Source organism: Mirounga leonina, unplaced genomic scaffold (genome assembly GCF_011800145.1).
Source record: "Mirounga leonina isolate KUSES-001 unplaced genomic scaffold, KU_Mleo_1.0 Mir_173, whole genome shotgun sequence".
NCBI lineage: Eukaryota > Metazoa > Chordata > Mammalia > Carnivora > Phocidae > Mirounga > Mirounga leonina.
The window spans coordinates 37,567,408-37,585,248 of NW_023270447.1; the positions used below are offsets into that span (position 1 = coordinate 37,567,408).

General features: G+C 36.6%; 1 protein-coding gene and 1 pseudogene across 2 annotated transcripts in view; one reads left to right on the top strand and one right to left on the bottom strand.

Annotated features, from left to right (window-relative positions):
• Positions 1–17,841, bottom strand: part of LRRC7 (leucine rich repeat containing 7) — a 646,929-nt gene that overhangs the window by 316,641 nt on the left and 312,447 nt on the right. Inside the window, exon 4 of the mRNA XM_035018295.1 lies at positions 6,174–6,376. Coding sequence (XP_034874186.1) covers positions 6,174–6,376 — 203 coding nt within the window. The remainder of the gene's footprint in view (positions 1–6,173; positions 6,377–17,841) is intronic.
• On the top strand, positions 775–1,911 carry LOC118019283 (annotated as a pseudogene). Its single transcript, XR_004681645.1, has one exon. The product of XR_004681645.1 is annotated as an annexin A2-like (transcript).

Genomic DNA, 17,841 nt, shown 5'->3' on the forward strand with positions numbered 1-17,841 from the left:
GGTAATAGTTTTGGATAAGAATCTAACATCCCACGTGGCCTAAAAGAAGTTAATTAACTTTCTTGGCCTAGATTCGCTTATTAGTAATAATTGAGGGCTAAATTAAATAATCTCCAAGGTTGCATCTATTCAAATATAATACAACATTGTGATTCTGTGAGTCAGGGAAATTTTCTGCGTAAACAGTGGTGTTATCACAAATGTGTTGGTGCAGCTGGTAGAGTCAAAAACCTACACCCATTAGAGGCAGGGAATTGATTTCCTAGAAGCTATCCTTGGAGATTTTAGAGATAAAGTCATGCCATACAATTTTTTGTTAGAGAGTCAATGCCCAGAACTATGTTGAGATGTTACAAAATCTTACTTTTGTTTTACTCAGGGTAATTAACATGGGAATTATCCTTCATCTGTGATAAGAGAATGATGAATATTGATTATTGGATATTTCTCTATTCCAGGTATCCCATATGTATTATCTCACCCAATACTCATTTATCTACTTATCTACCTATTATCTATAATCTATCTAACCACTAGGAACCTCTATTATCTTCCTATTTTTGCTAATGAAGAAACTGAGACTCCCAGAAAATAAAATATCTTCCCAACCAAACGGCAGTGTTAAAATCTAATCCTAGGTTTGTCTGGGTCCAAAGGTCAGGTTCTTAATCTCTAAAATATTTCAAGGGTAGATTGTAAAGTTTAATACAGAGAAAATTTTCTAAGTCTGGTGCTTCAGATTTCATTCCATCCTCTTTTAAAATGTGGTTAAATTGATCTCACCTGGCTCTACAACTGGGGGCGCTCGCAGCTCTCGGCGCCAGGCCCAGCTTCCTTCAAAATGTCTACTGTTCACGAAATTCTCTGCAAGCTCAGCTTGGAGGGTGATCACTCCACGCCCCCAAGTGCATACAGGTCGGTCAAAGCATATACCAATTTTGATGCTGAGCGTGATGCTCTGAACATTGAAATGGCCATCAAGACCAAAGGTGTGGATGAGGTCACCATTGTCAACATTTTGACCAACCGCAGCAATGAACAGAGACAGGATATTGCCTTCACCTACCAGAGAAGGACCAAAAAGGAACTTGCATCAGCACTCAAGTCAGCCTTGTCTGGCTACCCGGAGACCGTGATTTTGGGCCTTTTGAAAACACCTGCTCAGTATGATGCTTCTGAGCTGAAAGCCTCCATGAAGGGGCTGGGGACTGACGAGGACTCTCTCATTGAGATCATCTGCTCAAGGACCAACCAAGAGCTTCAGAATATTAACAGAGCCTACAAAGAAATGTACAAGACTGATCTGGAGAAGGACATCGTTTCTGACACATCTGGTGACTTCTGCAAGCTGATGGTTGCCCTTGCAAAGGGTAGAAGAGCAGAGGATGGCTCTGTCATTGATTATGAACTGATTGACCAAGATGCCCGGGATCTCTATGATGCTGGAGTGAAGAGGAAAGGAACTGATGTGCCCAAGTGGATCAGCATCATGACTGAGCAGAGTATTGTCACCTCCAGAAAGTATTTGAAAGGTACAAGAGCTACAGCCCTTATGACATGCTGGAGAGCATCAAGAAGGAGGTCAAAGGAGACCTGGAAAATGCTTTCCTGAATCTGGTCCAGTGCATTCAGAACAAGCCCCTGTATTTTGCTGACCGGCTGTAAGACTCCATGAAGGGCAAGGGGACTCGTGATAAAGTCCTGATTAGAATCATGGTCTCTCGCAGTGAAGTGGACAAGTTGAAAATTAGGTCTGAATTCAAGAGAAAGTACAGCAAGTCCCTGTACTACTACATCCAGCAAGACACGAAGGGTGACTACCAGAAAGCACTGCTGTACCTGTGTGGTGGGGATGACTGAGGCCCACGACGGATGAGCACCCAGCAGTGGTGCTCCTTTGTTTCCAGCTAACAGTTCTAGAAAATAGCTTGTGACTAACAGACCCCTTATGCCTGTCCCCATGAGGATAGTGTTAGCATCACCCCCTCCCCATCCTTATGTCAGTTGCCTAAGCATTGCCTGCATCTCATGTCTAGTCTCCTTTTAGCCAAAGAAATGAACATTCCAAGGAATTGGAAGTGAAATCTATGATGTGAAACACTTTGCCTCTTGTGTACTGTGTCATAAGCAGATGAATAAACTGAATTTTTACTTTATAAACAACAATGACAAAAAAATTGATCTCACCTGTCAAATTCACTCTTTATGTCTTTCAATTTTGGTCACATATTAACTTTTCCAAATTATTTCTATTCTGTTTTTTAAGGTTCCTCTTCAGTTTCAAAAAGTTTCTCAACAGTTTTTCTCTTTATTGCTTTTTTTTTTTTTTTAACTTTTGTCTTCCCACACTACTTCATATATAATATGCCCCTGTTATGGTCTATTACTCTGCCTATAATTTTAAGTTTCTGGTTCAAAATAACAAGCAAAACAGTACTAAATTATAAGCTGTGTGGGTTTTGTATTACTGTGTGAAAGGCATGTCATTTTGTATTTTTACCTTTTACTACAGCAAATTAAGTAACACAGATTGAACCATTTCTAATCAAAAAACTTCCTGTTCTTTCCTATCTATTTTTGTATCTCTTCTGACATAGTCTTGACATATCTTTTTCTAATGTCATTAACCTTGACTCTGTTCTATACCTGTTGTATAACATCTTACAGTAGCAATTCTGGGCCAGCTAGAATATTCTCTGTATAAAATATCAGAAAGAAAAAAATTTTAAAACATTTACAAAAGGCAATTCTTTCCATAATGTAATATCAAAAATACAAATAGCTATCTCATTTACTCAACATATTTGAAATCACCATAGTAACAATGCCAGGGAAACATAAAGAAAACAATAAAATAAAATGGCAGACAAAAGAGGTTTTATTTAATTTAAATTTGAAGATTAAACTCCCTAAAGTAGACTTTGTCTACTTTTCCTCATGAAACAATGACTGTATAACATTTTGTTTGTAGTGTATACTGTGGTAATCTCCCCCACGGTCCTTGCACTCCTTTCCTTTGTGTTGTGGCCAACAATCACAAATCCACAGAGATGGCCCATCATTGTTTAATTCAATCAAAGTAACCTTATTTTTCTTGCCATAGTGGATTCTATAGCAAAGAGCCTGGATCAGCAATAAATATGTAACACAATTAAGGCCAATGAGACCTAAGAATAAGTTAGGACTTTCAAGTCCTTCCCAGAAAAACAAAGAGTTTTTGTTTAACTTCCTGTTTTTCTAATATGCACAAATATATCCATGTACTATAATGATCATGTCTCAATGTCAGACAATTTAGATCATATCTCAATATCAAATACATTAGAAGAAAGTAACACAGGGCTGTTTTATGAAAGCAACACCTTGATTTTGGGAATTCAAAGAAACCTTGAGAGATTATGTGAAAGATCTTTGAAATATATAAAGCATGCCATAATAAAAGATAACAATTTCTCCTCAATTCAATACACTGGGAAATTATATTGAGTCTTTGGTTCACTTGTATTATTTTTATGTATTGTTAATTCAAGCTTAAGTAGGCTCCTGGTGACTTACATGATATATAAATCTCTCCGATGACACTATCTGCCTAATTCATCGAGTCGAACAATGCTGTGTGACTCTCAAGACCTTTCATAATCTGGGTCCTGCATGCTCTCCCTATTCTACTTACATACTGTTGGCACTCCCTCAGGTGTACCTGCAGTTTCAGACTCTTCACAGCTCTGCTGTCCCTCTCCTCACCCTCTCCATATGTACCATCTTAATCTTTGCATCTTTACCTTTTGGTCAAGCCCTCCTGCACCCCCTGCAAGAATGAAACTCTTCTCTACAATGGTATTTGGCTCTTTGGCTCTGATTACACATTATGCTTTTGCCTCTAATGCTTCAATTTTCTCTGTGATTAGGTGGTTAGATCATTGAGAGTAAGGATTGAGATTGATTTCTCTTGTACCCACCTAAAGCCTCAAACACTGTGTAGTAATATAGATATTAAATAAATACTTGATTGATAAACCATGTTTTTTACTATTTGTCTTACAGAATCTGTTGCATGGATCTAGAAAAAGACTAAATAACTAGATTGGCTTAGGGCTCTCAAGATTCAACAAATAAAAATACAGTATGTCAAGTTAAATAACTATTTTTTTAGTGTAAATATCAAATGCAATATTTGGGGCATAATTATACCAAAAATTTTCTGGTTTTTAAAAAAGTTTAAAATTCAAATTTCAATGGATGTCCTTTATTTATCTGGCAATCTTAGATGGAGCTGCTCTAAAAAAATACTTATTTTTCTAAATTAGAGCTAAATGTCACATTTATGAGTCGTTTAAACCTTATACCATTTTGCTAATCAAGTCCTGTAGTACATAAAGTTCTCTGCCTTGTTCTACCTGGCAGTGACAAGAAAGAGTTTGAATATCCATTATGTGAAAGTCACCATGTGTGTGTACAGGGAGGCAAAGATGAATAAGATGCCATCTCTGCCCTCAAGAAAGTCTTTGGGAGAAACTGACCATTTCATGCCAACCTTTACTTGATACACATCTGTATGGCAATCCATACAGTTAGAACCTTTTTTTAGGCCTGACCCAGACCTCCTGGCCCCAAATCCAAGACAACACTATATACTTTGGTTGTCAAAAATGAAGTACATTGGTTTTGAAGTACACATTAAATCGTTCCTGCCTCTGAAGTATTATATTAATACCATAATTTATAATCCTAAGTGAAAATAATTATTCATGATTTGGTTTGATCAGCACATTATTCTCAGAATTTGATAATGAAGTGAGTTTTTTATTATGGAAGTTTCTTTTCCTGGTTCCTGGGTATTTAATATGCATTTTTTTAGCATAAGCAATGGACATGTATTGCAAGACATTTTTTCCCTCTGAGCCATTGGGTAAATCCTTCACAGGTAAATGCTATGCTGACTACTTAATGTGAGTCACTTATTTAGATGATCATTAATATATAGTGGTTTAGATTTTGAACCTCTTTGTTGTGTGGCCCTGGTCTGTGTTAGCTAATCTTTTATCATCCATTCTTTTCTGCAGTGGAAAACAGGAGACAGAAGGTATTTTCTTTGCATGCACAATGTCATAATGGCAGTGTGTGTTTGCAAAGTTTGATATTAGTTAAATTTTTAGCTCTACTATGCTTATACTTATATGCCATATATTCAGTGATGTCTGTAATAATCAAAGATGCCAAATTCCAGAAATAACAGCATGTTTTTCATACTAGTATTAATTCTGTGTGTGGCGTGTGTGTGTGTGTATGTGTGTAAAAGTATTTCTTAGACTTAGAACACATAATTCAAGGTTTTAAAACCTTAATGTACAACATAAAAATTTCACTTCTAGAATAGAGTGTCATATCTTCCCTTTCTTTTCCAAACATGATCTCAACCCACCAATATTGATTTTAATCTGTATTTTCATGGAGGCCATTTTAAATTAAAATAAGGCATAATTCAGGGGTGCCTGCGTGACCCAGTGGTTAAGTGTCTGCCTTGGGCTCAGGTCATGATCCCAGGGTCCTGGGATCGAGCCCTGTGTTGGACTCTGCCCTCAGCGGGGAGCCTGCTTCTCCCTCTCCCTCTGCCTCTCCCCCTGCTTGTGCTCTCTCTCACACTCTCTCACTCTCAAATAAACGAAAAATAAAATCTTTAAAAAATAAATAAGGGGCACCTGGGTGGCTCAGTTGTTAGGCGTCTGCCTTCGGCTCAGGTCATGATCCCCGGGTCCTAGGATGCAGCCCCTCATCAGGCTCCCTGCTCTGTGGGAAGCCTGCTTCTCCCTCTCCCATTCCCCCCCTGCTTGTGTTCCCTCTCTCACTGTGTCTCTCTCTGTCAAATAAATAAAAAAAAAAGAAAAGAAAAGAAAAGAAAAAAACAACTCATTTTTAAAAAAATAAATAAATAAAATGAGGAATAATTCATAAAACGATTTCCATGGAGTTCAATTGGTCATACTCATCACATGAATTTACAAATGAAATGGTATTAAGAGGTACCAGCAAGCATATTGGAAAAAGTTACAGCAGTTTGAAAAACTTGCCAGTTATTCAACGAGAAGGCTATAATCAACATTATCCTTATACCAAGTCTTTGGATGTCACAAAATACTCATTTACGGTGTACATCTCAGGTTGTCAAAGATTACCTTGGGTAGCTCTTCGATTTGATTGGCATCTAGATAAAGCTCCTCTAATGTCCGCTCGAAGTTAAAGACCTCCTTCGGCACCTGCTGAAGACTGCAGTGGGAGTAGTCTAAAACTGAGATGATTTCTTCTTCACCTCGGAAACATCGGCACGGCACCAGTCGGCCGATGATTTTCCGCTTGGTGGTCATCTCCAGGCACTGCACTACAGAAACAGACAGAAAATAACTGCTTAATTGACTGAATTTGGAGGGCACTCCTGCAAGAATAGAGCCATAGAAATTTAACTTCGGTATATATTTTATAATTATGTAATACTTTAAACCTTATAGAGGACATGCACGTGCATTATATCGCTTAACACTTGAACAGCCTTGCAAGGTATGTGAAATCAGTTTTAGTCCCATTTAACAGATAAAGAAATGGAATTCAGAGAGGTTAGGAGGTTTGCCATCATCACACAGCTTGGGAATGGCAGAATCTCGCGAGAACACAATCATGACTCAGTGCAATGCAGTTACCATGCTTACATTCTCCCTTGACACACAAATTTATAATTTTTTTTTTTTTTATTTTAGACAAGTTACACTGCGGAACAGAAATATCTGGAATTGGTTAGAAAAAAATACATCTTTTTCTTCCATTTCTGTAAAAATATTCAAATTTCATAAGGTTTATGATGATCTCTTTTTGATCCACAAATTCATTCCATTAATGGACATATGTTTATTGAATAACCACTATGTTCCAGGCACTGATATAGTTAGTGGGATAGAGTGATGAAATTTCACAAAGCTTCTATCCTATTGGAGCTACAGATTAGAGATGGATTGGTTATTTCCTTCAGAATGAGAACCTATCTTTATGAATCTTATGATTTTAATGGGAGAAAGCATCTTATAATCATGGTAGAAATTTCAGCTTTCTCTAGGTTAAACTTACCAATTGCCATGAAATCTTGCACAGGCTTGTACCATGTCACTTACAACACTTTATTAAATCCACTGATTTTCATGTTATTCTTCTAGACTATAAGTTTCTTGAGAGTAGGAACCGTGTTTTATTCATTTTGCATTTGTCTTGCTTGACATACAGTAAATATTTAATAACAAATGTAGAATGAACAAATGAATTTGTATGGAACCACAAAAGACCCCAAATAGCCAAAGCAATCTTGAAAAAGAAAAGAAAAGCTGGAGGCATCACAGTTCCAGACTTCAAGCTATATTACAAAGCTGGAGTGATCAAGACAATATGGTACTGGCACAAAAACAGACACATAGATCAATGGGACAGAATGGAAAACCCAGAAATGGACTTACACTCTATGGTCAACCAATCTTCAACAAAGCAAGAAAGAATATGCAATGGAAAAAAGATGGTCCCTTCAACAAATGGTATTGGGAAAACTGGATGGCTTTGTGCGAAAGAATGAAACTGGACCACTTGCTTAAACCATACACAAAAATATATTCAAGATGGATGAAAGACCTAAGTGTGGAAACCATTAAAATCCCACAGGAGAACACAGGCAGTAACCTCTTTGATGTTGGCGGTAGAAACTTCTTACCAGACATATCTCCAGAGGCAAGGGAAACAAAAGCAAAAATAAACTATTGGGACTTCATCAAAATAAAAAGCTTCTGCACAGCAAAGGAAACAATCAACACAACTAAAAGGTAGCCTACAGAATGGGAGAATATTTGCAAATGACATATATGAAAAAGGGTTAGTACCCAAAATCTATAAAGAACTTATAAAACTCAACACCCAAAAAACAAACAATACAATTAAAAAATAGGCAGAAGACATGAATAGACATTTTTCCAAAGAAGATATATAGATAGCTAACAGGCACATGAAAATATGATCAACATTACTCATCATCAGGGAAATAAAAATCAAAATTACAATGAGATATCACCTCACACCAGTCAGAATGCCTAAAATTAACAACACAGAAAACAACAGGTGTTGAAGAGGATGAGGAGAAAGGGGAACCCTTTTGCACTGTTAGTGGGAATGCAAACTGGTGCAACCACTCTGGAAAACAGTATGGAGATTCCTCAAAGAAGTTAGAAATAGAACTACCCGACAACCTAGCAATTATACTACTATGTATTTACCCAAAGGATACAAAAATACTAATTTGAAGGGATAAATGCACCCCGATGTTTATAGCAGCAGCACAGCAATAGCCAAATTATGGAATGAGCCCAAATGTCCATTGACTGATGAATGGATAAAGAAAATATGGTGTGTGTATATATACACGGGAATATTACTCAGCCATCAAAAAGAACGAAATCTTGCCATTTGCAACAACATGGATGGAGCTAGAGACTATTGTGTTAAGTGAAATAAGCCATTCAGAGAAAGACAAATACCATATGACTTCACTCATATGTGGAATTTAAGAAACAAAATGAACGAACATGGGGAGAAAAGAGAGAAGCAAACCAAGAAACAGACTCTTAACTATAGAGAACAAACTGAGGGTTGCTGGAGGAGAGGTCGATGGGGAGATGAGTTAAATGGGTGATAGGTATTAAGGAGGGCACTGGTTGTGATGAGCCCTGGGTGTCGTATGTAAGTGATGAATCACTAAATTCTACACCTGAAACTAATATTACACTGTATGTTAACTAACTGGAATTTAAATAAAAACTTGAAACTAAAAAAAAAAAATACAAATAAAAAATGAATTCATGAATGAATAAATGAATATATTTAGGGCTCTCCTCCCTCCCTCCCAACCACCATCAGCTATTGACAATTTGTTGGGAAAACTTCTCATTCTAACTAAAAGGTCACTACCTCTGTGAATGTCTCTCCAAGAAGAATGACTAGAATCTTCCTCTGAGTTCCCAGAGCACTAATCACATTGCTTCCCAATTACATGTTCTATTTTCCCCTAGGTAAGTTCTTTGAAGAAAATATCTTGTTTTATTCATTTTTGAATTCGCAGACACAGTATAGTTTGCCAGCTACTGAGTAGTACTAAATGAGCATTAATTTGAAACATGAACTTTTTTGGTTGATTTATTTGACTTACCAACATAAGTTTATTACTAGAAAGTGGTGTTAGTTTATAAAAACAACATAGCATTTTGTTTTTTAAATTGCTTAGGTTAAGTCAAATTTGGAGGGAGATGAGTAGAAAATGTTTAAGAGATGTTGGACATTTAGCCCAAGCCTTCCTTATCCTTCTTTTAACTCCCAAAATTAATAAAATGATATTTTGAGGACAGGTTCGTGAGTCATCACTTTTAGGTGGTTATTTGCACTTGGTATTCTGTAGAAGGCCAACCAAAAACATTAAAAAGATGACCTTTCTTCTTCATTACTTTCTATCTCTTGAACTCCTATACTTCACATTTCTAGGAGCCTGAATCACAAGGTTTTGTAACTCTTATTTTACTTGACCTTACTTGAAATCCCTGATTATCGGTTGGTGCCTTCCCAGTCTCTACCTGGGACCTAGCATATATTAGGCAGCCAATAAATGCATCCAGTAAATATCCGACACATATTAAGCACCTAGTAAATGTTTGTGCAAGTTATTACAGTTGTAAAGGTAAGTGATGATGGCTTAGATTATGAGAGTAACAGTAAGGATGAAAAGAAGTGATGGATTGGAAAGATATTTAAGAAGCAGAATCCAATGTGTTGGTGATAGATTAAATGAGAGGTGGGAGGGGAGACTGGGGGGGAGAGAGAGGTGTCTCGAAAGCTTCCCAGGTTTTTAATTTGAGTCACTAGTAGTCACATCAACCACACAGCTGTAATGTCATGCCCTGTCTGCCTCTCTGACCCACAGATGGATGTACAATCCACTGTTCATGCCTGTGTTGCCCTGTGCCTAGCACTCACCCTATTGTGTTGAGCCATGTGACTATTTCTTCATACCTGTCTGTTGCTGCCACTGTAAATTTTTAAATATAAATTAAGAGGAAAAAGAATATCCAGACTTGCACCTAAACCATTTGGCCAGAGGGTGCACTGTTCACTAAGACTTTTGGAACTCTGTTCACTTAAGACTGCTTTCCCTTTCATTGCCCCAAAATGTAGGCTCCTCTGGTCATCTTTTCTGTCCCTTCTCTCATCCCCACAATGTACTGACGTTTTTCCCTGGCCCAACTTCCCTCTTCCGTACTCCCTCTGAACTCAGAATGCACCTTATACCACGATCGATAATCCATTAAGCCTTGTCCTCTTCACTGAATGCTCCCTCATAGTCTCAACTAAAACTCGATTGACTTGTAGCCTTCAAAAGTAGAGCATGTTGACATTCTCACCCCTTAAACACTTCAGGGCTGGAAAGTGGAATTGTTATCCCCCTTGCTTTCTAAAAACTATTACTCTTCTCTCCTCCTGTAAAACCCCTCTTCCTTTGATGGTCTCATTATCTAGTAGTAACATCGTACTCTCTCATGCCATTCATTTACCATCTCTTGAACACTCCTCTGCATCCATTAATAACTTTGGTATCTCATTTCTGGACTGTCTCAATCATAACTCCTTCTAATCCTGATTTAGGCTCCCTACATTAGTAACTTTCAATTTTTGAGCTTTTCTTCATCCTAAATTTTTTAAATAACTTGATTATAATGTTACTCCTTAATTTTTCAATTACAGGTTTCTAACATGTGGTGTGGTGGTTTAACTTCCTGATAACAAATTCCAACACACTTCTAACCAAGCAAAAATATAGAGAGAGCAATTTTGTTTTAAATTAGTAGTATTTATTTTAACTATATGCTACTGTAATTCAATCACATTTTATTTCTTGTGCATTTTTTTGTTTCTTTAAGAATTTCCTTATTTTTTTCTTTGCTTTATTTTTCTAGGTACCTTTCATTAATTCAATTTTCTATCTCCTCTTGGTATAGTCAAGTGAGTATAATCTGTCATTTTCCCCCTGGAATAATCCTTCAGGAACACCACATTTTCTTGTTTCTCTCTGGAATGTCTGTTTTTCTAGATCTGATATATATCTGTTATCCTAAAATTTCCCTTCACTATTATTCTGTGAATTTTCTATTTCTTTCTTGTGTTACATCTTCTATTTTCTGAATCCCATGTCTTTTTCTTTCTGGACTTATTGGAATACAATATCCAAGGTGGAATGTAACATCTAGTAATTTACTGAGAAAGGATGAGTCTCCGAAGATGGTTTCATTTCACCCACAAACAAGTGAAAGTTTGACTGGACATATATTTCCAGGTCAGAAATAATTTTCCTTCATAAATTTGGAGACATTTTTAGTTTATTATTTTCTTGCTTTTAAAGTTGTTGCCAGGAAATCCATTTCCATTACTATTCAAAATTCCGTGATTTTCCCTTCCACCAGAACATCTTAGAATTTTTATGTTTTTATGTTGTCTTCAGTCTTTTGAAATTTCAGGTAATGTGCTTTGATGTGTTTTTTAATCCATTGTACTGGGTACTTGACGGACTTTTCCACTTTGGAAGCACTTACCTTTTAATTTTGTTAAATTTTCTGTCATGATTTAATTGTTAATTTTCTCCTCTTCATTGTTTTTATTTTCTCTTTTTCTGCAATCTTGATTAGTTGGATGTAGGACCTATCTCCTACTTTCATCCTGTAATTCAATTATTTTTTTTTCTTTTGTAATTTCTGTGTCTTTGTCTTGTTATTCTATTTTCTCAAGTTGAGATTTTCTCAACTTGATCTTCTAAATCCATCTGCTGTATTATCTTTTATCCAGGGCATATTTTTACTGTCAAGAGTTATTTGTTGCTTGCTGAATGCTATTTTTACATAGTATCCTGTTTGTATTTGAGGGTGCCATATCATTTTCATTTCTCTCAGAAGATATTAACTATAGGCTTTTTGTCTTTGTCCCCCTGTTCCTTGCATTATTTCTGAGTTCTATTTTCTGTGTTTCTTTTGATCTTTATCTTTCATAATAGGGGTTTTCCACAAATATCTGGTGATCCCTGACTGTCCTTCAGAATTGAAGAGTGAAGCTCTAAGATGGTAATTGGAAGTTTTATATGCATGATAGGTTTTGTGGCAGGATGGTCTGGCAGCAAGCCAAAGAACATCCTGGTTTTCTTCCTGGGGCATAGTTATGCAGCCTTACATAGAGAGTATGTCAGTTAATTTTCCTGTTTTTAGTACTAAGTACCTTCAGTTTCTTGCCTGGTACCTGTTGTCTCCCAGATTGTAAGGAGGTCTATGCAGTAAATCAATTTTCATACCCTTTCATGGGTACTTTAGATTGTAGCTAACAGTGTATTTTGTATGTAGATGATATTAACTACATCTTCCTTCTCTTTCATCTTAAAATTTGTTGAATTTTCTTATTTTCTGATGCCTTCTCTTCTATTTTCTCTGTTCATATGATTATATATTTTTTATTTTTATTTATTTACTTTTAAAGACTTATTTATGTGAGAGAGAGAGGGAGAGAGAGTACACCAGGAAGAACAGAGGAAGAGAAAGAGAAGTAGATTCCGCTAAGTGCAGAGCCCAACACAGGGCTCGATCTCATGACCCTGAGATCATGACCTGAGCTGAAATCAAGAGCTGGATGCTTTTATCCACTGAGTCACCCAGGTGCCCTGAGTATATGTATTTTAAAGTTCCTTTTAGTCTAGTAGAATAATCTGTGTTGTAAGAATAGATATATAAGGAAGGTGAGAGAGTAACTTCCACATTTAAAATAAAGTTCTCTTTTAATCCTTTTCACACTTTTCCTTTCTTCTTACTTAATCTATTAGGAGCATTGGGCAGAGAACTACATCCTTCTTATGGAAATGCTCTCTTTCTTTGGCTCCCCTGACATGATTCTCTTCTGACATTTATTCTTCTACTTTGGTTCTTCCATTTCAGTCTTTTTTTTTTAAAGATTTTTTATTTATTTGACAGAGAGAGACACAGCGAAAGAGGGAACACAGGCAGGGGGAGTGGGAGAGGGAGAAGCAGGCTACCCGCGGAGCAGGGAGCCCGATGTGGGGCTCGATCCCAGGACCCTGGGACCATGACCTGAGCCGAAGGCAGACGCTTAATGACTAAGCCACCCAGGCACCCCCATTTCAGTCTTTTGAGAAGGTGCCATCTTCTCTACCAAACACTGAGATTTATAATATTAGATATGCTCCCCTTCCCTCCCCCTGCCCCAGGCTTGTTGCCTTTCTAACTACACACTCTCTTCCTTTACAATCTTCATTCAGCCGACTTCATTTAACTTTGATAATAGGCGGTTGTAAAATTTCTTTTATCTCTACTCAGATTTATTTCTCTCATCATTTCCACTTTGTTTCAAGGGCATCTCAAACATAACATGTTCAAAATTAATGTGATGCTCTTGAAAGGTACAGAGCACATCATCATGGTCAAGAGCTTGGACTCTGGCTGTGTGAGTTGGCACATTATTTTATACCTATGTTTAGTCATCTGCCAAATAACAGAGTACATACAAAGCACTGTATGTAGAATCGTGACTTCAGGTTTTAAGCGTTCACTAAGGGCTAGCAATTACTGTTCTGCCCAAACCTTGTCCTCTTCCTGTGTTCTCAATCTCAGTGAACAGCAATACCATTCACCCAGTTTCTCAAGATAGAAACCTTGGTATTGTTCTTGACTCCTCTAGTTCCCACACTCCACATCCCTCACAATCACCAAGTATTAATGATTAAATAGCTTGAATATTTCCTCAATCAAGCCTGTTTTTCTTCATTTCAAGTGCCCAGCAACCTAGCTCAAACTATTAACTCTTGCATTTATACTTGTCTATTGTTCTTCCACCACAGTACAGCTGGAGTGACCTTATAAAACACAAATATGTCACCTTCTTGCTGCAAATACTTCAGTGACTCCTCTCTGCCCTTTAGGCAAAGTCCAAAAGTTTTGCATGGCCTGCCTAGTATAATATAGTCCTGTGGTCTGACTCCCACCTTTCACACTTACATCCAGCCCCTTTTGCAGCCTGGCCAGGTAGGTACCACTCCTGATTGCTTTCTGTGCTCTTTGCATTCATGATTTCCTTTGCATTCCTAAGACTAAATTTTCTTTTTCTACTATGGCCCTCAGAAATAGGGCTGCCTCTATATAGGACAATTTCCCTCGCCTTTTAAAAAATTACATTAAGGGAAAATAGCCTCTCTCTACTCAACAAAGCAGGCTGTGATTCTTGAGGATATGTTCCAACTATATGCTGCAATTCCTTTTGATTACATTTCAATAACATATTCAATATCAATCTTGTTCACTAGATTAAAAGGTCTGTGAAGACAGGGACCATGGCTAGCCTGTACAACAATGTATATTTCCAGCCACTTGCCTAGTATCTGGTTTAGTGTACTTTAAAAATATTAACTATTAATGAACATAGGAGCTAAACATGATTATAATGACTTCTGTTTGTACAGATTTTTGAAAATTTCAAACCAATTTACAATCTATCACCTTCTTTTATGACAAGAAATAAGTATTCATATGTTGTTTTCCATATTTTAATAGTAAACTAAAGTTTAGTGAGTCTGTGATATATATATAAGCTCACATACAGAATAATGAGTAGACCTGAAATTGGATCTCATATCTTTTTACTCCAAAGCCATTGATTTTTTTTTTACTTTAGCAGACTCTGTATTACATTAACAGCCATGTATATAGGTTAGCATATGAGAATTCACAAAGACATGAATGTACCAGCAGTTCTCACGCACACACACACACACACACACAGACATGCACACATGCACATATTTGACAGTGATTTACACATAAAATATTTCATAGGTACAAAATGGAATGAAGAGTAGCAGTTAGGGAAATATCTAGGAATCAGTCAATTAAAAAAAAAGACTTTTTTGAATATCAAAGGGATGGAAATGTAGTAAGGTAAAATGGAGAAAGTGTTTTAGGAAGACCACAAAACACAAGAACGCACATATAGGTTACATGAAGCAAGTATTTGCTTTTCTTTGAAACATGACCAATGCCCAGGATACCACAGAGGGCATGTAGCTTCACATCCAGTGTTTGGACTTTGACTCAGAAGCAAACTGACTGCCTGTGTTAACACGGATCCTTAGCACACTTCCAAAAAAGTAATTCTTAGATTTTCAGTTTTCAAAGGGATTTGAAAGGCAAGAGGAAAATAGGTAAACAAGTATTCATCTCTTTCTGTTAAAGCCCTACCAGTAAATTCCTTGAAATATAAGATAAGAGAATCCTTTTCTACATTCTCAGGGCACTGCATGGATTCTCTTCTCTCCTGAATCATATATATTTAACCTAAATTGAATTGCTAAAGAGGATTTTTCTTTTTCTGTACCATTGTGTGCAGTCAATAGCTTCCCTTTCAACACTGTCCCAGAGCCAAATGCAATTTTACAGTAGGGCTTGCTAACCTGGACTAACCTAGGTGAAGTAACAAAAAGATTCATCTTGCTATATTCTTCAAATCCTTCTCTATTGATTAAATGAAAGATAATTTCAACCACTTGAAAATTATGCCTGCAGTAGTTGACTCAAACAATAAGAATATGTGTATCAAAACACCTTAATTTCAATACCACTGTGTTCCCTAGGATTTTAGACCCATGTTTGTCCATGTTATCCTTACCTAATATTCCATACGTGGAAAGATAAAAGGACAAAAGAAAGTCCAATCTTTCCAATATTTGTGATAAATACTCTGGCTGTCCTCATTAGTTGGCACAGTCTTACATTTTTCAAATGACAATGTTTCTAATTTATTTGCTGAGAAACCCTTTGCTTCACTAAGTGTGCCACAGGGATATGGAAACCTGCCAAGCTCTCTCCATGTCCTACTTCAAGAAACATCTTTAAAGCTATTACCTAACCTCAAGTATGTCTCTGAAACCTCCTTATCCAGACAACATACATGGTGATTCTAGGACTCTAAGTGGAACATCTGAGGCTTCTTTCTTTGTTTTTTGACTGTTGAAATAATTATATTTCAAAAATACTCAGATTTCATGGGTTTGTTTTCATTTTATCATTACAATATCTGAAAGCCTACAACTGTTACACATGGTTTGATTTGCCACCAATACAAGCAAACCGATTTATCTTCATGAAGATTGATGGACTGATATTGGGACAAACCCCTTTACGGTTTTTAATGCGGATATTATTATACCAGCAGTCAAAACAAGAAATCAAGAAGGAAAGCATGATGCCTGGTACCAAGAAGGAGCTTATTAAATATTTCTAAGTTCTGCTTTTAGACAAGTTACTTATTTTTTTTTTAAAGATTTATTTATTTATTTGAGAGAGAGAGAATGAGAGAGAGCAAGCACATGAGGGGGGGAGGGTCAGAGGGAGAAGCAGACTCCCTGCTGAGCAGGGAGCCAGATGCAGGACTCGATCCCGGGACTCCAGGATCATGACCTGAGCCAAAGGCGGTCGCTTAACCAACTGAGCCACCCAGGCGCCCGACAAGTTACTTATTGTAAGAATAGCAATGCTCCATTCTCTCTCTGCACATTCTTCCCAGGAATTTTCATCTGCTGACTTCAAAGAGACTTCAAAGAGTTTCTATGAATGATTTCTAATATAAACCATTATCCCTGATATAGTTCCTAACTGCTTAACGAACTACCAATCTTTAACTAATACTCAACTTGTCTAAGGCAGAATTTGGAAGTATTTATTAAGCTCCTACTCTGTACAGACACTGCTTTCTTTCTTGATTTCTTGTTTTGATTAGTTGTGCTTTCATTCTCTCAATTCTGTACCTTGGAGTCATCTTTTATTGATCCTTTTTTTCCTTCTTCTATATTAAACATTTCACATCTTCCCCTTCCTTTCTTTACCATGCACTCAATCTAGTTCAGACCCTTGCCATCTCCTAGGAGTATTGGTGAAATAATACTGAACAAAAGTATACTATTTCCAGATATCTTTCCTCTACAATAATTTATTCAACAAATATTTATTAAATGTCTACAATGTGCTAGGTACTGGGCTATATGTAGGAAATACCAGTGAGTAAAAGAACTCTGGTCACTGCTCTAATGAATTCACTGGATTGTGAGGGAGATGAATATTAAATAAAAAGTTTTTCAAATAAATCTATAATTGTACATTATGATAATTGCTGTACAAGAAAATATCAGTGCTTTATCATTTTATATATTGTCACTTATATTAAATATCTTGATTTAATTTTCTAAAATGTATGTCCATTCCCCAGTTCTAGAAGCTTCACTGCATCACATTTTCAACAGCATTATTTCCCAGCCCATGTTCTTCAGTTGTATTTTCCTCCAAGAAATAAGCAGTGTACATTAGCATATTAAGGGCTCAGAGAGGTCTTGTGATAAAGAATTATGCCTATCTTTGTTCAAACCAGTGTTTCCTAAACCACTTTTTTAAAAATTAAAAAGTTAAAAACTTTAAGTTTATCACTGTAATTAGGATTTGGCATTCTGAATCACACATTTTAGGAAAGGTTAGTCTACAAGATTCTTTAGCTTGACATTCAAGCTGTCTTCAACCTAATTTTTCAGCTATTTTACTTCTACAAGTACATTTTTCCAATTCTATTCCTAACTTACACCACTCCCAATACTGAATGTCCCTTATCCATTTTCTTCATCTAAACTCATCCAGCCAATCTATGGTAACACCTTTACATCTTTATAAATAATGCTGAATGATTTTA